The sequence below is a fragment of the Rhinopithecus bieti genome, unplaced genomic scaffold (genome assembly GCF_001698545.2).
Source record: "Rhinopithecus bieti isolate Rb0 unplaced genomic scaffold, ASM169854v2 scaffold_49762, whole genome shotgun sequence".
Taxonomy (NCBI): Eukaryota; Metazoa; Chordata; class Mammalia; order Primates; family Cercopithecidae; genus Rhinopithecus; species Rhinopithecus bieti.
Window position 1 is genome coordinate 12086 of NW_016819845.1, and position 25150 is coordinate 37235.

At 48.4% G+C, this 25150-nt stretch overlaps 1 protein-coding gene and 1 pseudogene across 2 annotated transcripts in view; one reads left to right on the plus strand and one right to left on the minus strand.

Moving 5' to 3' along the window:
- Window positions 1–25150, minus strand: part of STK10 (serine/threonine kinase 10) — a 120601-nt gene that overhangs the window by 2929 nt on the left and 92522 nt on the right. The window contains exons 12-17 of the mRNA XM_017859284.1: window positions 19581–19673; window positions 15572–15701; window positions 12057–12181; window positions 10482–10670; window positions 9213–9338; window positions 7590–7703 (exon numbers count right to left, since the gene is read on the minus strand). Of these exons, the coding sequence (XP_017714773.1) occupies window positions 7590–7703; window positions 9213–9338; window positions 10482–10670; window positions 12057–12181; window positions 15572–15701; window positions 19581–19673 (777 nt within the window). The remainder of the gene's footprint in view (window positions 1–7589; window positions 7704–9212; window positions 9339–10481; window positions 10671–12056; window positions 12182–15571; window positions 15702–19580; window positions 19674–25150) is intronic.
- On the plus strand, window positions 1348–1863 carry LOC108520016 (60S ribosomal protein L21 pseudogene; annotated as a pseudogene). Its single transcript, XR_001882806.1, has one exon. The product of XR_001882806.1 is annotated as a 60S ribosomal protein L21 pseudogene (transcript).

A 25150-nucleotide genomic window follows, 5' to 3' on the forward strand; every position in this document is an offset into this window, starting at 1 on the left:
CCAGGATGGTCTCGATCTCCTGATCTCGTGATCCGTCTGCCTCAGCCTCCCAAAGTGCTGGGATTACAGGCGTGAGCCACCGTGCCTGGCCTAGGATTTTCTCAAGAAACTGGAAATCAAGATTTTAATGTAAAATCTCCTTATATACTTAAAAGTGGACATCTTTTAAAAAATTTATAGGCCAGGCGTGGTGGCTCACGCCTGTAATTGCAGCACTTTGGGAGGCCAAGGCAGGAGGATCACCTGAGGTCAGGAGTTCAAGACCAGCTCGGCCAACATGGCGAACTCCATCTCTACTAAAAACATAAAAGCTAGCCAGGCCTGGTGGTGTGTGCCTGTAATCCCAGCTACTTGGGAGGCTGAGGCAGGAGAATCACTTGAGGGGAGGTGGAAGTTGCAGTGAGACAAGATTGCGCCACTGCACTCCAGCCTGGGTGACAGAGCGAGACTCTGTCTCAGAAAAAAATTTTTTTTATATCACTATGTTGGTTGGCCAAACATACCATGCCTGTAAGCCAATTCCAGCACATAGGCTATCAGTTTGGGACCTCTGCTCTAGGAATACCAACAATTTAATAATAATAGCTACTACTTTTTGAGCACAGAATGGTTTAGTAACTTGCCCAAGGTCTCACAACTCGTAATGGAGGAGTTAGGACTTCATCCCACCTGTGTGACTCCAAAGCCTTGGCTGTTTAAACTCTGTTCTACCCCCGCACATATATTTCTCAATACAACCTTCTAAGGCCAGAGTCAGCGATCTTTTTTCTGTTATGTGACAGATAGTAAGCATTCTTGGCATTGCAGGACACATTTGGTCTCTATTGTGACTACTCAACTGCCACTGTAGTACCAAATCAGCCACAGACAATCTGTAAATGAACGAGCATGGCTGTGTTCCAATAAAACTTTATTTACAAATACAGGTGGCGGGCCAGATTAGGACATTGGCAGTAGTTTGCTAACATCTACTTTAAGGAAATAAATATCTACATTTTACAGCCCGAAAAGCCAGAGTTCAGGAGGGAAGATTTGACTCGTTTGAGGCCACATTGTGTGTTAACACTGACCCAAGCAACACTTTATTGACTCCATCAGATATTCCGTATTTACTTGAAATACATCTGATTTTTTCTAAAAATACTCCACAATGTACAATCATCTCCCCGCCTCCATACAAGGCAGGGGGTTCACAGGCTGCTGACTGCAATGCAAGAATGTAAAAGACCATTTATTCTTGAATGAAAATCATCACCTCCGGGTCATTGTTCCAGCAGAAACCCAAATAGCTAATGACAGAAGAATTCTATAAAGAATTCTGGCCTTTCGGCCGGAACCGCCATCTTCCAGTAATTTGCCAAAATGACGAACACAAAGGGAAAGAGGAGAGGCACCTGATATATGTTCTCTAGGCCTTTTAGAAAACATGGAGTTGTTCCTTTGGCCACATATATGCGAATCTATAAGAAAGGAGATACCATAGACATCAAGGGAATGAGTACTGTTCAAAAAGGAATGGCCCACAAGTGTTACCATGGCGAAACTGGGAGAGTCTACAACGTTACCCAGCATGCTGTTGGCATTGTTGTAAACAAACAAGTTAAGGGCAAGATTCTTGCCAAGAGAATTAATGTGCGTATTGAGCACATTAAGCACTCTAAGAGCCGAGACAGCTTCCTGAAACGCGTGAAGGAAAATGATCAGAAAAAGAAAGAAGCCAAAGAGAAAGGTACCTGGGTTCAACTGAAGCGCCAGCCTGCTCCACCCAGAGAAGCACACTTTGTGAGAACCAATGGGAAGCAGCCTGAGCTGCTGGAACCGATTCCCCATGAATTCATGGCATCATAGGTGTTAAAAAAATAAATAAATAAAAGACCTCTGGGCTGAAAAAAAAAAAAAAAAAAAAATTCTGCAAAGAGGTAGCCCCCACAGGCAAAGTCCAACGCCAGCTTCCCAACTGCACGCCTGTGGTGCCTCCCCCGAGCCCAGGACCCTCTTTGAAGCGATCTGAGACATAAGGCAATAGCTAGAGGCAACGTGATCATTCATTTTCAAACTCTCAGGATATGCCAAGGGTATAGAATCCCCAGATAAGATAACCAGGTGAACGTTTATTTCCTGATTGCAGAACCAACCTATGTCAGCAGGAACATTATTGATTTGAGTGTCAAGTACTGAAAGTCTCAGCAGACCATGGTTACAGAAACTGATGAGCGTGCTAACAGGAAGTCTGGGCCCTGGCCAGCTTCCAGCCAGAAAGCTCCATTAGCGCAGAGAGGGAGGCCTCAAGTCAAGGACTCCCAAGGCCATTACACAGATGAGATGGGCAGCTGCCTCCTGTGCAGACCACAGTTACAGTAAGCAGAACTGATGTACGATGGCAGAACAAACCTCAGGACTTCAGGACCCGTGGGCATGAGATTAAGGGTAACCTGGGCAGCTCTCTCCTCAGAGAGTTTAGGGGGATGAGTATGTCCTTGGTCTGTACTATGTACTGGCAACTTCTGGCATAACATTGCAGTATTGATAGCTTCACTGTATAACCAACCACAAGGAGGCCCCATGTTTTGGTTTTTTTTTTTTTGACGCAGTCTTGCTCTGTCACCCAGGCTGGAGTGCAGTGATGCGATCTTGGCTCACTACAGGCTCTGCCTCCTGGGTTCAAGCAATTCTCCTGCCTCAGCCTCCCATGTAGCTGGGATTACAGGCTTATGCCACTGTGCCCGACTAATTTCCGTGATGGTTAATTTTATGTGTCAACTTGGCAAGGCCATGGTATCTACCTACCTGTTTGGTCAAACACCAGACTAGATGTCACTATGAAGGTATTTTCTAGATGTGATTAGCATTTAAATCAGTAAACTCTGAGTAAAACAAACTACCCTTCATGATGTGGGTGGGACTCAATCAGTTGAAGGCCTTCAGAGAAAAGAGAGAAGGAATTCTTCCTCTAGACAGCAACAACTGGGTCTCCAGCCTGCTGACCTGTCCTGCAGATTTCAGACGCACCAGCCCCCACAACCATGTGAGCCAATTCCTTAAAATAACTAAATCAATTTCCCTCTCCCTCTCCCTCTCCCTCCACACACACACACACACACACACACACACACGCACACACGCACACACGCACACACGCACCCTCTCTCTATATTAGTTCTGTTTCTCTAGAGAATCCAGACTAATACAGGCCCAGAGCGGGCAAGATGGCTTGCCCAAGATCCCAAAGCTGGTGACCAGCAAGAACGTCTAGAGTGCCAGCTAGAGAGGAAATGGATGAATTCCCCCCACCTCTGATACCGTCCTAATCCAAGCTGCCATCATTTCTCACCAAGATTATCACAATAGTTTCCTTACTGGTCTCTCTGCCTCCACTCTTGACCCCTGAGGGAAGCCAGTGGGATCCTTTTCAAAACATGAGTCAGACCACCCTGTCCTCTGCTCAGAACCCTCCAGTGGCTCCCATCTCACACAGAGTAAAAGCCAGGCTTTACATAGGTCCCCCCACCCCTCTGACTTTACCTCCTGTCACCTCCCACCATCACCACCACTCTCTCTGGCACAGGGGCCTCCTTGTTTCACAAGCAAGGTGTCCAGGCCTTTGCAGTTGCTCTTCCCTGTGCTGGGAATGTCCCCCTGAAACCCCCCAGAGCTGCACGGCTCCCTTCCTCAGGTCCTTCAGATCTGGGCTCAGATGCCATCTTCTTAGATGACATCTTCCTGCCACACTGTCTGAAGCAGCCCCGCTTTGTGACCACCCCCCATGCTGTTTCCCTCCCTGCTTCCTGGCCCCTCACTAGAAGGTCGGTTCTTCCTGAGGGCAGGGACTTGTCCCTTTTGTTCAATGCAGTGTCTCTAGTGTCTGAAACAGTGTGGGGTACTGAGCAGGTGCTCAAGAAATACGTGTTGCATTAATACACAAATGAATGAACGAATGAATGATCAAGCTAACGATGGCACACAAATGCAATCCCACGTGCTAAGTGCCATGACAGGGGCAAGGACGGGGAGCCCAGAAGAGACAGCATACAGCCTCCGTGGGGAAGGCCTGAAAAATGAAGACACACAGAAGCTGGCCAAGCAAAGGCTGGTGGGTAGAGAATTCCTGGCAAGGGGAACAGGCTGGGCAAAAGCCCAGCAGAGAACGAGAGAAGCGCAGATGGTATGGAGATCTATTTGGGTACCGAAATCTGTTCAGAGCACAAGTCGGGGATGAGACTCACAGGAGATAAGGCAAGAACAGTAGTTCTCAAAGTGTGGTCCATGAACCCCTAGGGGGCCCAGAACACTTTATGGGGGTGAGGAAGGGGCAGCAAGCTCTAGTTTCCTACTGAGACACAGTTTGCTTTTTCAGTGTTTTGATATTTGTGCTAATGGTACAAAAGCAATGATGGGTAAAACTTCTGGAGCTTCTGGAGGATTCAGACAATGGCCCCTCCAAACTGAATGAGTATTCTTCACCACCGTGCACTCACAGTGTTTATTTTTATTTTTATTTATTTATTTTTTTTGAGATGGAGTTTCACTCTTTCGCCCAGGCTGGATTGAAATGGTGATGAGATCTTGGCTCGCTGCAACTTTTGCCTGCCGGGTTCAAGTGATTCTCCTGCCTCAGCCTCCAGAGTAGCTGGGATTACAGGTATGCACCACCACACCTGGCTAATTTTTGTATTTTTAGTAGAGAGGGGTTTTGCCATGTTGGCCAGGCTGGTCTCGAACTCCTGACCTCAGGTGATCCACCCGCCTTGGCCTCCCAAAGTGCTGGGATTACAGGTGTGAGCCACCACACCAGGCACACTCACAGTATTTTAGAAACTTTTTCAATTAAAACAATAAAGCCAGCGGCACTTAAGATCACCTTGAACGCAAATGGTTCACTTTATTAAATCCTGACCTTCAAGGTCACTGCCCTTTAACGTCCTGTGTGAGGAAATGAGAACTATGTATAAAGCATGCCTGCCGCCCATGAAAGCATGATGGCTGTCTAGAGATCTTGTTCTTGTGCCTGATCTTGTTCTTGTGCAATTGTCTTAAGTTGTGGGCTGAACTAGCCACTTTATTTTGCAGAATATCATTTTTATTAAAAAACAACTGACAACTGGGCATGGTGGCATGCGTCTGTAATTCCAGCTACTTGGGAGGCTGGGACAGGAGAACTGCTTGAGCCCAGGCAGTCGGAACCAGCCTGGACAACATAGCAAGACCCCATTTCAAAAAAAAAAAAGACGACGAATATGGGCATTTAGCAAATACTCTCTTAAAAATGAATAAACTGAGCTGATCACTTCAAGGGAAACAAACTAAAGCTATTTATTGCCAATGACAAAATTTGAGCATTCAAGCAAAAATGAGAACTTTGGAAAACGTGTGTCCACCAGCCTGAACGTGACAGCTTCTCAATTTTTTTTTTTTTTTTTTTTGACAAGGTCTCAATCTGTCACCCAGGCCGGAGTGCAGTGGTGCAATCATGGCTCACTGCAGCCTTGACTTCCTGGCCTCAAGTGATCCTCCCACCTCAGGTTCTAGCGTATCTGGGACTATAGGCGTGTGCCACTGTGCCCAGCTAATTTTTGTATTTTTTGTAGAGATGAGGTTTCACCATGCTGCCCAGGCTGGTCTCAAACTCCTGGGCTCACACCTGTAATCCCAGCACTTTAGGAGTGGTGGCGGGCGCCTGTAATCCCAGCTACTCAGGAAGGCTGAGGCAAGAGAATTCGCTTGAACCTAGGAGGTGGAGGTTGCAGTGAGCCGAGACAGCACCACTCTACTTGCACTTGGATGTAACTTTGCCCCACCCATGATCCTGTAACACCGTGCACTGGTCACTTAGAAAATACTGGTTTACTGTGTTATGCCATCTTCCAAAAGTTGACATCTTACACAATATTTTTGAAAAATTATATCCGCCAGGCACAGTGGTGCACACCTGTAGTCCCAGCTACTCTGGAAGCTGAGGCAGGAGAATCACTTGAACCCAGGAGGCAGAGGTTGCAGAGAGCCAAGTTCCCGCGCCTGTAATCCCAGCACTTTGGGAGGCCGAGGCGGGTGGATCACTTGAGGTCAGGAGTTCAAGACCAGCCTGGACAACATGGTGAAACCCTGTCTCTACTAAAAACAGAAAAACTAGCCAGGTGTAGTGGCATGTGCCTGTAATCCCAGCTACTCAGGAGGCTGAGGCAGGAAAATCATTTGAACCCAGGAGGCGGAGGTTGCAGTGAGCCGAGATCAGCCACTGCACTCCAGCCTCGGGTGACAGAGTAAAAGTCTATCTCTAAAATAAAAAATTAAATAAAGAAATCAACACATGGGTCAGGAGGGACGTTGCAGAGGGGCCAGTGACAGAGAAGAAACCCAGCAGAACCTGGGCCTAGGAGGACAAGGCAGGCGAGGAAGAGAGTGACTAGCACTGACTGCCACCAGGAGGTCAAGTCCAGCAAGTCATATCCATGGGAGTCAGCCACCAGGATGCTGTTACTGACCTTGCCAGAGAGGCTGCAGTGGGCTGAGAAAGGAATTTCTCAGTGGGCGGAGGAAGAAATTGTGAGAGGGCTTCACAGAGAAGGAGAGTGACAGGGCAGTAAAGAAAGATCCGGGACTGAGCGAGGGCATGGGTTTTGAAGGTGAAAGTATGGCAGGCACAATTCAAAAAGGACCCCCGTGACTCTCCTATAACTCTCCCCGCTCCTCTGAGTGTGGGTGGAACCTCTGAATGTGATATCATTCCTGCAAGCAGGGAGGCTATCCCGTGACCCGCATTTAATCACATGAGCACAAAAGGGTTTTCTCCTGCTGGTGGCAGAAGGGGATATCAGAGACATTCAAACATTCAAAGCACAAGAAGGTCTGAATGCATGCTTGCTATTTGGAGGTAGAAGAGGCCACATGATAAGGAATGCCGGTGGCCTCTAGAAAATAAAGTAACCCCTGTCCGAGGTCAGCAAGGAAACAGGGACCTCAGACCTACAGCCACAAGGAACTGGATTCTGTCGAAAGCTGAATGGGTTTGGAAGTGATTCTTCCTCAGAAACTTCAGCTAAGAGCCCAGCCACGCTGACAACGTTGATTGCAGCCTGGTGAGACCCTGAGAAGAGAACCCAGTTGAGCCCACCCAGACTCTTGAACTCCATTACTAGGAGAGAGTGAACGGGTGTTGGTTTAAGCTGCTTAGTGTGTGGCAGTTCATCACACAGCAACAGAAAACTAAATTGGCAAGTCGTCTATCTGGTGCTGGGTTCTGACTTCTGAGAATAACTTCCTCTAAGAGAAAATCCCCACAGGCTGGGCTTCTGGCCCAGCAGCATGGCTGGTTTGACTCACTGCAGCATGCTCTGTGGACACCACATGGCAGGAGTCCTTTGGTCCACGAGAGGGAGCTAAACAAGAGGCTGCCCTTCCAGGGCTGGAAGGTGCAGGGTGTTTAGCCATGAAGGGTTAGAAAGTTCCTCTCTCTCTCAGGCTGGAGATCCATTTGATGGTGCCACAAAGCAAGAGTCCACCAAAATAAGGAGACCTAACATGTCCTGGCCAGAGGCCTGTGCATGGCACAGAGCAGAGCCCGAGACCGAGCCCACCAGCTCGGACAAGGTTACCTTCTTGCGCGGACGAAGCTTGTCCCGCCATTCCTTCAGGTTCTGATTATGGCTCTCATCCAGGGCCTTCAGCTTCTGGGTTTCGTGCTCTACCAGGAGGTGGCACTTTTCATTCTGGAACAAATTCCAGGCAGAACAGGTGAGAAATCAGAAGACACAGGCCCTGAAGACAGAGACACACCTCATGCTGTGGCCACGAGGGCACCCGCATCGTTCAATTGTTATTTCTTCTTCTTGACTATAAATCCCATTTATTCAAACTCTATATGTAAATCACACGCACCAAGAAGTGCCTGGAGGAATAGTCCAGAATATGTTCATAGTTCTTATTAACTCTGTGGTGGGGATGTGTGGTAAATTTGCAACTTTCTGTGAGGATACAGCAAGAAGGCAGCTGTCCGCAAGCCAGGAAGGGAGCCCTCACCAGAACCCAACCATGCTGGCGCCCTGATCTCAGACTTCCAGCCCCCAGAACTGTGAGAGAAGTTTCTGTTGTTCAAAGCATCATGGTACTTTGTTATGGCAGCCTGAGCTAAGATACTCTGTATGTATCACATACAATTTCCTCAGGGAAATCTATGGCAAGGAATGAGGGTCACTGACACGGGTGAGACTCTTCCAACCTCACTGTTCTTTCTCTGAGGTAAGTTATCTGCTTTATAAAATGTAAATCTCTCATAGGCAGCAGTGACAAATCCCTGTTGATTTCTTGCAGGGAATCAGTCTTGTCATGAGGAGCTTATAAAGCAGGGGGGAAATGCCTCTTTCCAGATACCACGACCCTACTGGGTTGGAAAAGTAGAATCCTTTGAGAGATTTTCATTTTGGGTTTCATGCTAGAGGCTTCTGGGAGTTTAGAACTTCGCTGAGTGAGAAGTAATACTCGCAGCAGCGCTGAGTTCCTGCGGCCTGCCAGGAGCTGTGCTCGGCACTTCACATGGGCTCTCCCAGTGCTCACAGAAACCCGAGGCAGGGATAGGAAAACAGATGCAGAAGGTGAATGGCTTGGTCAAAAGTCACACAGTGACAATCAGGAGAGCCCTGCCGGGCAGGCGTCAACACCTGGAATGTTTCCTCCACGCCTCCCCGCCTCTCCAGAAAATGCCCGACGAGTCCAACAGCCTAAGCAGTTTCTGAGGTTCGAATCGGCCCCGTCCCCACAAGGGGGCTTCAAGTACCAGCTCCTGGGGCCAGGACCCTCAAGCGTGGAGCAAACCCAGGGGCCAGGAAGCTTGAAGAGGTCAGGAATTACCACAGGAAAAGCAGCCCACAAGGGGCTCGGCCACACCCCGACAACCTTTGCCCAAAACACAGTGATGACTCAGAAACCCTGCAGCTGCCCACTGCCAGCTCCGTCACTTCACTCACAAGCCCTTGCCCCAGTCCTGCACAGCAGGAATGGTCATCCCCACACCCATTTTAGGGCTGTGAGAGCTTTGGCTTAGGAGGGTCATGTGATTTGCCCAACCTCACACAGCTCTAGAGCAGCATGGCAGGACTGGAACCTGTCCACCCCAGGCTTGTCTGATGAAGATTGTTCCCTGCTGTGGAGTTTCTGGCCCTGAGAGCTGATGGCCTTGGGGAAACTGAGGCTGCCTGGGGCAGGGGTAGGCAGGGCGGTACCTGCAGCTGCTGCAGCTCGCTCATGTTGCTCTCGCACTGCGCCAGCATGTCCCGCATCTGGTTCTCGTGTTTCTGCTGTTGCTGCAGCCGCTCCGACTTCTGCCTCTTCTCCTCCTGCTGGGAGAACTGCACCAGAGAGAGGGTGGGTGCCTCAGAGGGCCAGGGCCTGGCTGGTTGGGTAGGGAGCCCACCTCAGCCTTGGCCCAGGGAGATCCCTCAGGGGGACTGGTCTGTGCACAGCTCCAGTACCCAGCACCACCTGTGCCCGTGCTAAGTCCTCACCCTGAGCTGAGACCCAGCCCCTGCCCTTGAGGAGCCCCCCGGCTGGTGGGGACATGACACTATAATTGACACATGCCAGGAAAGTGTGTGTACAAGGGCCCATGTGCCCGAGCCACAAGGGCAACACAGGATGTGGGGAAGCTGGCCAAATAAAAGCGTGGGAGTGCGGAAGGGAAGGGCGCAAGAGAATCAGCAACACAGCACCAAGCTCCCTCTGTCCACACACAGAGGTGAATTCACCATGAGGCTGACGAAGCTTCCAGGGCACGCCTGGCGACTCACACACCCCCTCCCAAGACCTTATGGCGAGCAGGTCGGGGTGCATCTTTCTTTTTTTTTTTTTTTAAGATAGAGTCTCGCTCTGTCGCTCAGGCTGCAGGGCAATGGTGCAATCTCGGCTCACTGCAGCCTTCCAAGCCATTCTCCTCCCTCAGCCTCCTGAGTAGCTGGGATTACGGGCCCGTGCCACCATGCCCAGCTAGTTTTAGTATTTAGTAGAGACAGGGTTTCACCATGTTGGCCAGACGGGTCTTGAACTCCTGAACTCAGGGGATCCCCCTGCCTCAGCCTCCCAAAGTGCTGGGATTACAGGCATGAGTCACCGAGCCCAGCCTTTTTATTTTGAGACAGAGTCTTGCTCTGTTGCCCAGGCTGGAGTGCAGTGGCTCAATCTCGGTTCACTGCAACCTCCGCCTCCCAGGCTCAAGCGATTCTCCCATCTCGGCCTTCCAAGTAGCCAACACACCTGGCTAATTTTATTATTATTATCTGTAGAAATGGGGTTTTGCTATGTTGCCCAGGCTGGTCTCAAACTCCTGGGCTCAAGTGACCCACTCACCTCGGCCTCTCAAAGTGTTGGGTTTACAGACGTGAGCCAGCCTGCATCTTGTTTCACATTCTCCAAAATCGTGTAAGGCCCAGGCCCGACCAAACCTGGTCCTGCCTGCACCCCAGCACACTGGCAGACCCCGCAGGCCCAGCCCCCACCTGCTTGATCTTCTCGCGCTGCTCGGCTGCGCTGCCCCCGCCGTTGATGTGGAGGCTCTTCTTGTACATGGCCATGCGCGTCTTGCCCTCACTCCTCTGGATCTTGGGCAGCCGTGCCTTCTCCTGCTGCTGCCGCACCTTCAGCTGCTCTATCATGCGCTGGTTGTAGCGCTGCATCTGCTCCCGCTCCTGGAGAGGAATATCCAGGGGGGCTGGGGTCAGCTGCACTCCGGACTTGGAGTGTGGACACAGGCTAAAGGTCCCCACACGCCACTCAGGGGCCCAGGACCAACGCGGCCCACGATGTTCAACAGAGCAAGGCTTCTGTTATTTTGCTTCTACGCTAATAACATTTTTTTTTGTTCTCACTTTAAAAATTCTTGTTAATAATATCTTGGATTCTTACCTTCTAAATGCCTTTTCATCTAATCAATGATGGCATGCCATCATTAGCTAATATCTCAAAGCACAATGTACACGAAAGGGGATGGTTTCTCATTAGTGATGGCAGATGTGAATTTATATTTTAAAAAACCCTGATACATTTGAATTTTTTCCTTCCCCTAACACCTATTTGTATTTCAAAGCTCAGCAGGGGTATCACCTCCTCCAAGAAGTCTTCCCTGATTTCTTCACCTGGTTGGGTAGCCTTATTCTGAACTCCCATGGCCCTATACTGACTTCCATCACTGCATTTAGATAAGAAACTGGAATTATACACAGCTGCTGTGCATCCAGACCTTGGTTTGTCTGTCACTGTCCCACTATGAAGGCTGAACTGAGACAGACAATTCCCGCAGGAGAGGGTGCTTTGGCCACACAGATCAGGGGCCCTCACCAGCTCTGGGGAGTTCAGGGAAGGCTTCCCGGCAGAGGTGGTGTTTAAGTGGAGACATAAAAGTATTCTGAGGGAATGCACAAGAAAGAGAGAAACAGAGAGAAAATGGAAAGGGAGGACAAGAAGAGGGAAAAGAGAAGAAAGAGGAAAAGAAAGACACACCGGGCGGGCGCGGTGGCTCACGCCTGTAATCCCGGCACTGTGGGAGGCCGAGGCGGGCAGATCACTTGAGGTCAGAGGTTTGAGACCAGCCTGGCCAACAAGGTTAAGTCCAACTCTACTAAAAAAAAAATACAAAAATTAGCTGGGCATGGTGGTAAGCACCTGTAATCCCAGCTACTTGGGAAGCTGAGGCAGGAGAATCGCTTGAACCCCAGAGGCGGAGGTTGCAGTGAGTCTAGATGGTGCCACTGCACTCCAGCCTAAGCAACAGAGCAAGACTCCATCTCAAAAAAGAAGAAGAAAAAAAGACACATACAGCTAGTAACAGAGTCAGCGAGGGAGCTGCTTGGGCCATCGGCTTCCCTGCATGGTTTGCCCTATTCCTGGTCCCTTGAGCTGAAGCAGGACACCCCTGGAGAACCTCTTGGGGCCTCACTGCAGCCAGCCCTGGCTCCTCTTGGGGGCACTTGTCATCCAAAGTGTGCACCCAAGAGGTGCCCCACCACATCCAGCCTCACGGCCCTCCCAGGTCGGCCGGGCAGCAGACCCGAGCCCCAAGCCGCTGGCAGCCTCACCTTCTCATGCTTGCGCAGCAGCTCGTGCCGCTGGAGGAAGTACTGGTCTTTGAGCTGCTGCTTCACCAGCTGGTGCCTCTCCTGCAGCTGGTGCTCCTCCATCTCCCACAGGGCTGCTTCCCGGTCTGCGGAGGACATGCCACACACCTGGTGAGGTGCTGACATCCAGAGACCCGACAGGCTCTCTGCCCCGCTCCTCTACCTGGCCTCCTCATGCTGGAGATCACCAACCTGCTAGGCTCAGGAATCGCCACATGTGCTACCTCATTAGACCATGTTGGCTGACCTGAGCTGAGGCCTAGAAACTTCCTTTAAACCTAAGGAATGATAGCTCCCAGCAGCATGGTAGAGCAGGAAGTGCTCAAAGTCAGGAGCCAGAGAAACTGCAGATATAGGCTGGAACCCAGCTCCATCGGTGGGATTAGGAATGGAGAGGTTCTCTAGGCATCAGCTGCCATCTCTGCCAGATGGACACAGCTATACTATGGAGGGAGGGGACATCCTTGGGAGACCCTTTGAAGTGCAATCCACACTGCATCTCTACTTTCCTGATGCGCACGTGGGAAGGGCTCAGATGCAGACCCCATGAAAAAGACAGAATGGCCTCTTGTCATTATTTCCTCCCTTGAAAAACGGGTGAGATCCTCGTCCCCTGCATGTCCCACGCATGCGTTATGCAGACAATGGCATCTGGCATCTTATCACTGGAGGTCTATTAATCCACCCTTGTGCACAGCACCCGGGTGGGGACCTGGAGTCAAAGGGAGAATCTCATGCCCTTCGAGACAGGAGATTATGCTTGGCTCAGTGCGAATGTTGTTTATTTCACTGCATTCCTGTTCTGTGCAAAATGGTATCTGCTTTTGCTATATCAGAATAGTGATTCTGGCTTCCACCCCAAAATCAGAACCACAGTTCCGTAAATAGGGCGGTTCTTACCAACATCATGGGATAGGAAAAGCAAGTGAGGGCTTTTCTCTAAACAACTGTGCTCTATTCAGAATATCGAAAACTCAAGAAGCCTGTTTTGCTGATCCACACTAATTAATAACAGGTTTATACTGCTTAACTGCACTGGTCATCAAAGGCCTGGAGGAGGCCTGTTTTATAAGCGAGCCAAAAATGGCCCTGGGATGTTGGCCTCATGTTGTTTACTTCCTCACAGCAGGCCCGGACCACCAAAAGTCCACAGGCACCAAACTCAAATGTATACCTATCCTCTTGCTATTTCTAAAACACAGTATGTACGGCCAGGCACAGTGGCTCACGCCTATAGACCCAGCATTTTGGGAGGCTGAGGTGGGCAGATTGCTTGAGCCCAGGAACTTGAGACCAGCCTGGGCAAAACGGCAAAACCCTGTCTCTACTAAAAATACAAAAATTAGCTGGGTGTGGTGGCATGCACCTGTAATCACAGCTACTCAGAAGCCTATGGCACGAGAATCACTTGAACAGGGGAGGCAGAGGCTGCAGTGAGCCAGTATTGTGCCACTGCACTCCAGCCTGGGTGACAGAGTGAGACTTGGTCTCAAAAAACAAAAACAAAACCCATGTATATAGCTACAGAAAAAAGCTCAAACAGGGCCGGGCGCGGTGGCTCACACTTGTAATCCCAGCACTTTGGGAAGCCAAGGTGGGCGGATCACTTGAGGTCAGGAGTTCAAGACCAGCCTGACCAACATGGTGAAACCCCATCTCTACTAAAAATATAAAAAATTAGCTGGATGTGGTGGCGCAAACCTGTAATCATCCCAGCTATGAAGGAGACTGAGACAGAAGAACTGCTTGAACCTGGGAGGTGGAGGCTGCAGTGAGCCAAGATTGTGCCACTGCACTCCAGCCTGGATGACACAGTGAGACTTCATCTCCAAAGAAAAAAAAAAACGTTCAAACCAAGCAGATATTTAGCCATTTGGAGCCTGCCTACTTTGCTTACCGCATGAAACTGCACCTAACATCTGCTAGCCATAGAGAAAATAGACCCAAGGGCTCCAGAAAGACCCCAAGCCACCGCTGCCCTTTGCAGTTTTCTGACCTAGAGATGCCCCATCTGAGCTCCCCACACTGGACAACATCATCTAGACATGTGAGCCCCTCTCAGGTCCCCTTCTTGCCCAAGAGTTCTTTTGCCTTCTTCCCCTGCTGGATGGTGGCCTGCACCGTCATCTCTAGAAGGCTTCATTCTGTAAGGGACCCCCTCAGCGTGTAAACCTGTCAAAATGCCCCCCAAGCAAAGCTGCTTGTATGCTACTGCCATCTTGTGGTCATTTATTTTTTTCTCAATCAGCCCTGAAATGCCCGGCTGCCTGATATTGTCATCCAAGGCCCAGCTCTATCACCCATTAACTGTGCAACCTCAGTGCTACGATCTGAATATTTCCATCCCCTCCAAATGTGTATGTTGAAATCTTAACCCCTGAGGTGAGGGTATTAGGAGGTAGGGCCTTTTGGGAGGTGATTAGGTCATGAGGGTGGAGCCCTCATGAATAGAATTAGTGCCTTTTTATTAATAAAAGAGACCCCAGGCTGGGAACGTTGGCTTATGCCTGTAATCCCAGCACTTTGGGAGGCCGAGGCAGGCAGATCACTTGAGCCCAGGACTTTGAGACCAGCCTGGACAACACAGAAGACCCCATTTATACAAAAAACACAAATTAGCCAAGTGTGGTAGCACATGCCTGTAGTCCCAGCTACCTGGGAGGCTGAGGTGGGAGGACTGCTTGAGCCTCAGAGGCAGAGGTCACAGTGACTGTGACCTCTGCACTCCAGCCTTGGCCACAGAGCAAGACCCTGTCTCAAAACAAAACAAAACAAAACAAAACAAAAAACTACAAAACCCCAAAAACCCAGAGACCCCAGAGCTAGTCTCCCCTCCGCTATGTGAGGATACAGGGAGAAGGTGCCATCTATGAAGCAGAGTAAGCCCTCCCCAGACCACACATGTGCTGGCACCTTGACTGTGATTTCCCAGCCTCCAGAAGTGTGAGAAACGAACGTCTGTTGTTGATAAGCCACCCAGTCAGTGGTATTTTGTTAGAGCAGCTGAATGAACTAAGATACTTAGCCAAAGAATAGTAACTCTCCAGGCCTCAGTTTCCTCATCTACAGAAATGGGGATAACCCAGGCCCTGCCCCACAGTGTTAGGCGAGGATTCGGTGAGATAAAGGTGGAAAAATGGACTGGCACATGGCCTGGCAGACTGGTTGCCCAGTCCCTGCCAAGCTGTCTCCACCTCCCGTAAACCCAGCTCACTTATTAACCTACACTATGCCTGTTCCTTTCTTCTCTTGACTTCTGGAATAATGTCAAATAGTCTTGGTGACAACTGGTCTGGTGTCCTTGTCTCGTTCCTTACTTCAGTGGGAGTTTTCCCCAGGTTTCACCAGGAAGAATGATGTTTAGTTGTGGGGATGGAGAAGGACTGGGAGGTTTTTCTTGCCCACCCCACTTCCCAGGGCTGGGATGTCCACAGCGACTCTGGGCCAAGACAGCGCTGCCACTCGCACGCCCCCACCTCGAAGGAGCTCCTGCTTCTTCATGAGGCACTCGCGCTCCTTGCCACAGATCTCCCGCCTGTTGTCGGTGGTGAGCCTCTTCATGGCCAGCTCCAGGTCCTCCTTCTGCTTGGCTACAAAGTCCCGGTCCTGTGGTGAGAAAGGAGGACAGGCCTTTATCCAGAGCTGGCTTCGGCACCTCAATGTCTCTTCCTTTTTTTGTTGTTTTTTTTTTTGTTTGTTTGTTTGTTTGAGACGGAGTCTTGCTCTGCCACCCAGGCTGGAGTGCAGTGGCCGGATCTCAGCTCACTGCAAGCTCCACCTCCCGGGTTTACGCCATTCTCCTGCCTCAGCCTCCCGAGTAGCTGGGACTATAGGCGCCCGCCTCGTCGCCCGGCTAGTTTTTGTATTTTTTTTAAGTAGAGACAGGGTTTCACCGTATTAGCCAGGATGGTCTCGATCTCCTGACCTCGTGATCCGCCCGTCTCGGCCTCCCAAAGTGCTGGGATTACAGGCTTGAGCCACCACGCCCGGCCCTTTCTATTATGGAAGAAAAGCCCGCGTGATCAGAGAAGAAAACTCAGAAACAGAAAAGAAATTAGTGGAGGGGAAATTTAAGAGAGACTTAGAGACACATCAACCAATTTCAACACGTGGGCTTCATCTGGATCCTGGATCAAAGAACAATTTTTTTTTTTTTTTTTTTGAGATGGAGTCTCGGTCTATCACCAGGGCTGGAGTGCGGTGGCACAATCTCGGCTCACTGCAATCTCCGCCTCCCAGGTTCAAGCGATTCTCCTGCCTCACCCTCCTGAGTAGCTGGGATTACAGGCGTGTACCACCACACCTGGCTAATTTTTGTATTTTTTAGTAGAGACGGGGTTTCACCATGTTCGCCAGGCTAGTCTCGAACACCTGACCTCGTGATCTGCCTGTCTTGGCCTCCTAAAGTGCTGGGATTACAGGCTGAGCCACTGTGCCTGGCCAATGTTTTTTTTTTTTAAAGGATGACATTCATGAAACAATTGGAAACTGGAATACTGACAATATTATGTTGTTCAGCAATTACGGTTGAATTTGCTAGGTGTGTTTATGGTACGGTAGTTATTTCTCTGACGTTTGACAGGTAAAATAATATGATGTCTGGGATTTGATTAAAAATAATACCTTGGGGTCAGGAAGTGAATGAGTGGGCATGAGGTGATACTACTGAGATTAGGTGATAGGTATATGGTGGTTCATTATGCCATTGTACCTATTCCTATGTTTCTTTTCTTTTCTTTCCTGTATTTATTTATTTATTTATTTTTAGAGAGACAGAGTCTCGCTCTGTCACCCAGGCTGGAGTGCAATGGCATGATCTCGGCTCACTGCAACCTTGGCCTCCCAGGTTCAAGTGATTCTCCCATCTCAGCTTCCTGAGTAGCTGGGACTACAGGTGCGCACTACCACGCCCGGCTAACTTTTGTATTTTTAGTAAAGACGGGGTTTCACCATGTTGGCCAGGCTGGTCTTGAATTCCTGGCCTCAAGTGATCTGCCCACCTTGGCCTCCCTATTCCTATGTTTTTAATTTTCCATAATAAAGAGTAAAAAAAATTAAAATAAAAAAATTTAGAAACCACAGAATTAGTAAAACTCTCCACTCATCCTATCACCCAGAGTTGGCAACTGTATGTCTCTACAAGTGTATTTATAGCTGTTGTTATTGTTGTGTTACAAAAATTATTAAAAAGGGCTCAAAGAGATTATGTGAGCACCCAAGTTCACAGCAGCATTATTCACAATAGTCAAGGGATGAAAACAGCCCACGTGTCCGTCCACAGATAAATGGATAAACTTCATGTGTTATATCCATACAATGGAATATTATTCAGCCTTAAAAAGGAAGGAAATTCTGACACATGCAACAACATGGATGAACCTTGAGGACATTACACTAGATGAAATAAGCCAATCACAAAACGACAAATATTCTATGATTCTACTTATATGAGGTACCTAGAATAGTCAAATTCATAGCGAAAGCAGAATAAAGTTAGCAAGGGTTGGAGGAGAAGAAATGGAGAGTTACGGTTTGATGGGTGCAGAGGTGCAGAGTTTCAGTTTTACAAGATGAGAGAGTTCTGGGGATAGATGGTGGTGATGGCCGCACAGTGAGACCATGCTTAACACCGCTACGTTGTACACTTAATAATGGGAAAGATGGTAAATTTTATGTTATGACTATTTTACCACAATTTTAAACAATTATTTTAAAAAATCTTTCCATGTTATAATGTGATCTTCTGGCCAGGCACAGTGGCTCACACCTGTAATCCCAGCACGCTGGAAGGCTGAGGCAGGTGGATCACCTAAGGTCAGGAGTTCGAGACCAGCCTGGCCAACATGGTGAAACCCCATCTCTACTAAAATACAAAATTAGCCAGGTGTGGTGGCATGGACCTGTAGTCCCAGCTACTTGGGAGGCTGAGGCAGGAGAACTGCTTGAACCCTGGAGGTGGAGGTTGCAATGAGCTGAGATTGTGCCACCACACTCCAGCCTGGGCAACAGAGTGAGACTCCATCTCAAAAAAAAAAAAAAAAACTGGGATGAAACTCCCACTTTTGAAACTCCATCTCAAATAAATAACGTGATCTTCTATCATATGTGTTTCAATGGCTGGAAAATTTCATGCTATGGATGTTATTTATCCAATAAACAACACGGTGTTTCCAGGTGTTATATATATTTAAAGTAGTGTTACTTCATATTCTGGTAGTTAAGTGTTTGTGAACCTCTGTGATGACTCCTTCTGGATTTTTAGATTCCCTCAGGATTTCTAGAAGCAGAAAATCCAAGCCAAAAAATGTGCATATCTTCAAAGCTCTCCATGCAACTGCCTCCTCCAGGCCACACCATCTACTGTCCCTCTGCGTGGACCAGGGCCTGTGTGCCCCGCCTCACCAGTCCGCAGTCTCTTCCTAATCGCGCTGTAACAGGACAGCTCATAGGGTGTTCCGGAGAGAACACAAGCTTGAGGCCTCGACCCCCTCCCCGACTGTGAACTTAGCAATGTCACCTCTCTCGGTCTTTGTTTCCTCTTCTGTGAATGGGAAAATGAACAGCTCCTACCATGGTAAGCTATGAACGCTGAACCAGGTAATGTAGAAAGCATTTGTAAGTGTGGACTCAAAGATTCTCTGCTTTGGAGGCTGAGGAAGCAGAACACACAAAGACCCCGTCGTGGGGAAAATGGAAGCATTCCAGCACGGGATGAAAAGGAGGCTGGGGAGGCCAGCCAGGGCACAGCAGAGAGGCAGCGCTTATCTTAGGAACAACGCGGGAGCCACTGAAGACTTTTAAGGCACAGGGCTGTCGGGGGGAGGGTGCTGTTATCAGACTTGGAATTCAAATTGATCACACCTGCAGGCAAAAGAGAAGAAACTGCAGGGGAAAAACAGCAACAGGAAGCCTCCTTGGGAGGCCACTGGACAGTGGCTGGGGGGTCATGGAGATGGTGACAAGTTGATAGATCCAGAGACAGGAGATAAGAAATATACATACCATGCTTCAGGAGGTGATGAAGGGCTGGAGGGAAAGGAGGGGTCAGGAATGATGGGCCACAAAGGAAGGAAAACGGCACCCTTCAGAGCATGGCAGGACCAGGTCTGGGACATCATGAGTTTGATGTCCTTTAGACTTAAAGATGCCAAGAGGGCAGGGGAATATACTTGGTTGGTCAAGATGTGACTTACAAATAAATAACCCTAAAACAAGGTAAGAGGTGCTAAGGGTTTGGGAGGGTGGTCAATGTAAAGTGTTGGGGTATTCAGAGATGGAAGAGCTCGCTTCCAGTTGGAGGCAAGGCAATCAAGGAAGGCTGCATGGAAGAGGGGATAATGGGGCCATGAAGGATGAGGCCAGATTTAGGTATTCAGAACAGGGTATTTGAGGGGCAGTGACTGGGCAAAGGCAGAGAGGGGGCCTGGTCACCATTCCAGGTCTCACACCAGTCCCTGCACTCCCCAGCTGAGGCCAGGGACTCACAAGAAGCTGCTTTTTCTGCGTATGCTCCTCCATCTTTTGCTTCATGCTCTCCTTCCGCTGCTGTCGGGGGAGCTTCTCCACCTCGTTCTTCACCTGCAACAGAGACAGCAGAGAGGGGCTGGGTCAGGGTCCTCTCCATGCTTCCTGCAGTATATTCTTTAACCCAGAACTCCTGGGCCAGAGACTGGAGAAGAGGCTCAGCGTTGCGGGGCCAGCACCCTATGTGGCTCCCACCAAACCCCTCTGAGCAGGTGCCTCACACTGGCCTACTCCTGCCTGCCGCTGGTTTCAGCTTCCAACTCCCCTAGAGCGGGCAGGTGCCGTTTTCAGCTGCGTGGTATCCTCCCTCCTCTTCTGGTAACAGCGCCCGGATTCCTGCAGGGCAGTGTTTCTCAACCTTTTTAAAAAATTACAGTCCCCACAGAAGTTCTTTTAGACATTTTTTCTTAATCCCTCTCCCCCCATGAAATTAGTCCAACAGACAATACTGTCAATCTGATAAACCATTGTCACATCTCAGGTATTTGGCTTCCTTTGCGGTAATATTAGCCTGGCTAAGAATGCATATCTTTTGTTTTTTTGAGATGTAATCAAGCAATTCTCCCGCCTCAGCCTCCCAAGTAGCTGGGATTACAAGTGTACGACACCACACCCAGCTAATTTTTGTATTTATAGGAGAGATGGGGTTTCACCATGTTGGCCAGGCTGGTCTTAAACTGCTGACCTCAAGTGATCTGCCTGCCTCGGCCTCCCAAAGTGCAGGGATTACAGGCGTGTGCCACCGCGCCCGGCCGAGAATGCATACTTTAGTATCCCCCTTGTCAGTCCCTGAGGTCCAGGTGAACTGACACCCCTACCCCCACTGGCCCTGGGCTGAGCATCTGATCCAGGCTGGCCAAGCAGCACATTCCATGCCCTCAGCCTCAGGAACTGATTCAGAGATAAACACGTGACCCTCACTGGTCCAGTGCGAACTTTGGGACGTTTGCTGGAACTACTGAAGGAAAGCTGCCTGCTGTCCTCTGGGGCTGTTAAACTGGGGGGATGAAGGCCAAGGTGAGTCACCTTGTCACCCCTGGAGGGGACTGCCTGAGATGAACTCAATGCAGGGAAGCAATGCCAAGAGAGGAGAAAGAAGAATTCCTGGCAACACTCCTGCCCTCCTGGTCAGACGCCAGCAAGTATTCTTTCCTCCTTAAGCCAGCTGGGATTGGGTTTCTGTCTTTTGTAACAGGAGGGAGAAGAGATCCACGCCACTTCTCTCTAAGGACCCTGGAGTTCCTCAGACATTTCCTTCCCAAGAAACCTACACCTTTACAGGTGCCTAATAACCCAAAACCTACACTGACAGAGGGCTCTTAGGAGCATCTGATGGGGGAAAAGGCCTGCGTGTGATCAAAAAAAGAACATTCTGGGGAGTTCTGGCATGGTGAGGTAAGCCAAGACAGGCTGTGTCTCCTGATAATTACAGTGAAAACACTGCATCAAATATGGAAGCAACTACTTGAGGACTCTGAAAACCAAACAAAAGCAGGTGACATGAAGGGGAGTCAAAATTTGCAGACAAGACTGGTTCAGGGTATAAGTTTCCTATTTTTTTTTTTTTTTTTCATCCTTTTGCTCTCCTGGCTTTGCACCAATCCCAGACCTGCTCAGTGGTGCAGTAGAAAAGCTGGTTAAAACTCCATAAGAAACCTTGTATTTCTGGCCAGAGAATCAGGAAAAGAGGCCTGTGCAGTCCAGTGAGTATGGGATGAATCCCAAAGAGAAGGGCACAGAAGGCCAGGCGTAGTGGCTCACACCTGTATTCCCAGCACTTTGGGAGGCCAAGGAAGGTGGATCACTTGAGGTCAGGAGTTCAAGACCAGCTTGGGCAACATGGTGAAATCCCATCTCTACTAAAAATACAAAAATTAGCCGGGCGTGGTGGCACATGCCTGTAATCCCAGCTCCTCAGGAAGGAGGCACGAAAATCACTTGAACTCAGGAGGCGGAGTCTGCAGTGAGCCGAGATCGCACCACTGAACTCCAGCCTGAATGACAGAGCGAGATTCCGTCTCAAAAAAAAAGAGAAGAGCGCAGGAAAAGGGAAATTCCTAATTCTGTGTGTAAACACAGAGATTCACCCCTAAGCTAAGCATGAGTGAGACAGGTGCCAAGCAGTATAGCAAAAAACCAAAGAAGCAAAGACCTAACTAAACTAAGACTGAAACCACTACCCACAGAAGATCACACAGAACCTGTGGTCTACAGGGTTTCCTGTTAAACAAAAAACATCTATATTCTCCAAAAGATTATAATACGGACCCACAGTCTACAGAACATAACACTAAAATATCAAGGATAGCCAGGTGCGGTGGCTCATGCCTGTAATCCCAGCACTCTGGGAGGCTGGGTGGATCACCTGAGCTCAGGAGTTCGAGACCAACCTGGGCAACATGGCAAAACCCCATCTCTACAGAAAATATTAATACAAAAAACTAGCTGATGGCCGGGCGCGGTGGCTCACGCCTGTAATCCCAGCACTTTGGGAGGCCGAGGCGGGCGGATCACAAGGTCAGGAGATCGAGACCACAGTGAAACCCCGTCTCTACTAAAATACAAAAAATTAGCCGGGCGCGGTGGCGGGCGCCTGTAGTCCCAGCTACTCAGGAGGCTGAGGCAGGAGAATGGCCTGAACCCGGGAGGCGGAGCTTGCAGTGAGCTGAGATCCGGCCACTGCACTCCAGCCTGGGCGACAGAGCGAGACTCTGTCTCAAAAAAAAAAAAAACTAGCTGGGTGTGGTGCCAGTGCACCTGTAGTCTCAGCTACTCAGGAGGCTGAAGTGGGAGGATCACTTTAGCCCAGGAGGTTGAGGCTGCAGTGGGCTGTGACTGCACCACTGCACTCCAGCCTGGGCAACAGAGCAAGAAGCAAAACCCTGCCTCTAAATAAATAAATAAATAAATAAATAAATAAATAGAATAAAATGTCAAGGAAAAAATAAAAAATTACTCTGCATACAAAGAACCAGAAAATAGAACCAATTTTCAAAGAAAAAGACAATCAATAGATGTCAGCTCTGGGATGATACAGATGTTGACAGAAAGAAACTTTAAAGCAGCTACTATAACTATACTCCATGAGGTAAAGCCCTTTAATATTTCAAATATGGAATGATGAAAGTTCACAGCACAGAAAAACTATTTTTTATTTTTTTGAGACAGAGTCTCGCTCTGTCACCCAGCCTAGAGTGCAATGGTGTGATCTCCGCTCACTGCAGCCTCCACCTCCTGGGCTCAAGTGATTCTCCTGTCTCAGCCTCCAGAATAACTGGGATTACAGGCACCCAAATAACTGGGTTATTTGGGTGCCTGGCTAATTTTTGTATTTTTAGCAGAGATGGAGTTTCACCATGTTGGCCCGGCTGGGTCTTGAACTCCTGACCTCAAGTGATCCACCCGCCTTGGCCCAGCACTTTGGGAGGCTGAGGCGTGGGGATCACAAGGTCAGGAATTTAAGACCAGACTGGCCAAGATGGTGAAACCCCGTCTCTACTAAAAATATTTTTAAAATTAGCCGGGTGTGGTGATGGGCGCCTGTAATCCCAGCTACTCAGGAGGCTGAGGCAGAGAACTGCTTGAACCCAGGAGGCACAGGTTGCAGTGAGCCGAGATCACACCACTGCACTCCAGCCTGGGTGACAAGGGAAGACTCTATCTCAAAAAAAAAAAAAAGTACCAAAATTAAAGAACAGGAATAGGTATGTCTAGTGGAACTATCCTTCAGAAATGAAAGCAAAATAAAGACATTTTCAGATGAAGGAAAGTAGGAAACTTTGTGGTCAGGAAGAAAGGCTACACTGGAAGTTCTTCAGGTTAAAAAGAAGTGAGCTGAGGAGAAAACTTGTATCTTCAGTAAAAAGAAAGAGTGACAGAAATGGTAAATATCCGGATAAACATAGTGAACAATTTTTCCCTTAAGATCTTTAAAATCTCAATGACCATTTAAAGCAAAAGTAGTCACATTGTCTGGTATGGTTTTTAATATATGTAGATATAATACATTATCCATGATAGGCCAAGTGTGGTGGCTCAGGCCTGTAATGCCAGCACTTTGGGAGGCTGAGGTGGCCGGACTGCTTGAGGCCAGGCAAGACCAGCCTGGCCAACATGGTGAAACCCTGTCTCTAGGCATGAGAAGTGCTTGAACCCAGGAGGTAGAGGTTGCAGTGAGCGGAGAGCATATCATTACACTGCAGCCTGGGCGACAGAGCAAGATTCTGTCTCAAAAAAAAAAGGCCAAAAATGTGACAATTATAACAAAATTGGGAAAGTATCAAGAAATTTACACGGTTGTAAAGGTATATTTTACTTAAAGAATTACAATATCAACTCTAAATAGATGCTGAGATAGGTAGGTATATTATAACGCCCCAGAGCAACCATTAAACACACACACACACACACACACACACACACACACACAAAGATAAACTAATTCGTGAAGTTAAAAATATTCAAATACTCCAAAAGGAGGTAGGAAAACGGGGAAGAGAGGAACAAAAACCAAAGGCAACAAAACAGGTAATAATTTAATTAAATATAAATGGCATAAACACATCTATTAAAAAACAAAGATTTTCAGATAGGATTAAAAAATATGAAAGCACAACTATATGCTGTCAACAAGAAACGCATATTAAATATAAAGATTTAGACAGGTTAAATTGAAAGGACGGGAAAAGATACTGTATGCAAATACTTATCAAAAGAAAGTAGGATTGGCTATTTATTAGACAAGGCAGACTTCAGAACAAGGAATATTATCAGGAATAATGATGGGCATTATATAATCATAAAAGGAAGAGTCAGTTCGGTAAGAAAATATGACGATTTTAGTCTTAGCTAAAGTCTAGGAGGCTGAGGATCCCTTGAGCCCAGCGGTTTGAGGGCAGTCTGGGCAACACAGTGAGACTTCCACTGCAAAAAAAAATAAACAAATAAATAAATAAAAGAAAATGTGACTATTTAAAATAACAAAATAATTTCAAAAATGTGAAACAAAAGCTGACAGGACTGAATGAGAAATAGACAAATCCACAATTACAGTTGGAGATGTTAACATTCCTTTCCTGGCAGCCAGTAGAACAAGTGGTCAGAAAATCAGTAAGAATACAGAAGACCTGAACAATACTATCAATTAACTTGACCTCCTTGACATTTTTAGAATACTCCACTCAACAACAGTAGAATACACATCCTTTTCAAGTGCACATGGAACACTCAGTAACACAGACCACATCCCAGACCATAAAACAAACCATTACACATTTTTAAAAATTGAAATCTTAAAAAATATATGGGCCGGGCATGGTGGCTCACGCCTGTAATCCCAGTACTTTGAGAGGCTGAGGCACGTGGATCACCTGGGGTCAAGAGTTCAAGACCAGCCTGGTCAACATGGTGAAACGCTGACTCTACTAAAAATACAAAAATGGCCGGGCGCGGTGGCTCAAGCCTGTAATCCCAGCACTTTGGGAGGCCGAGACGGGCGGATCACGAGGTCAGGAGATCGAGACCATCCTGGC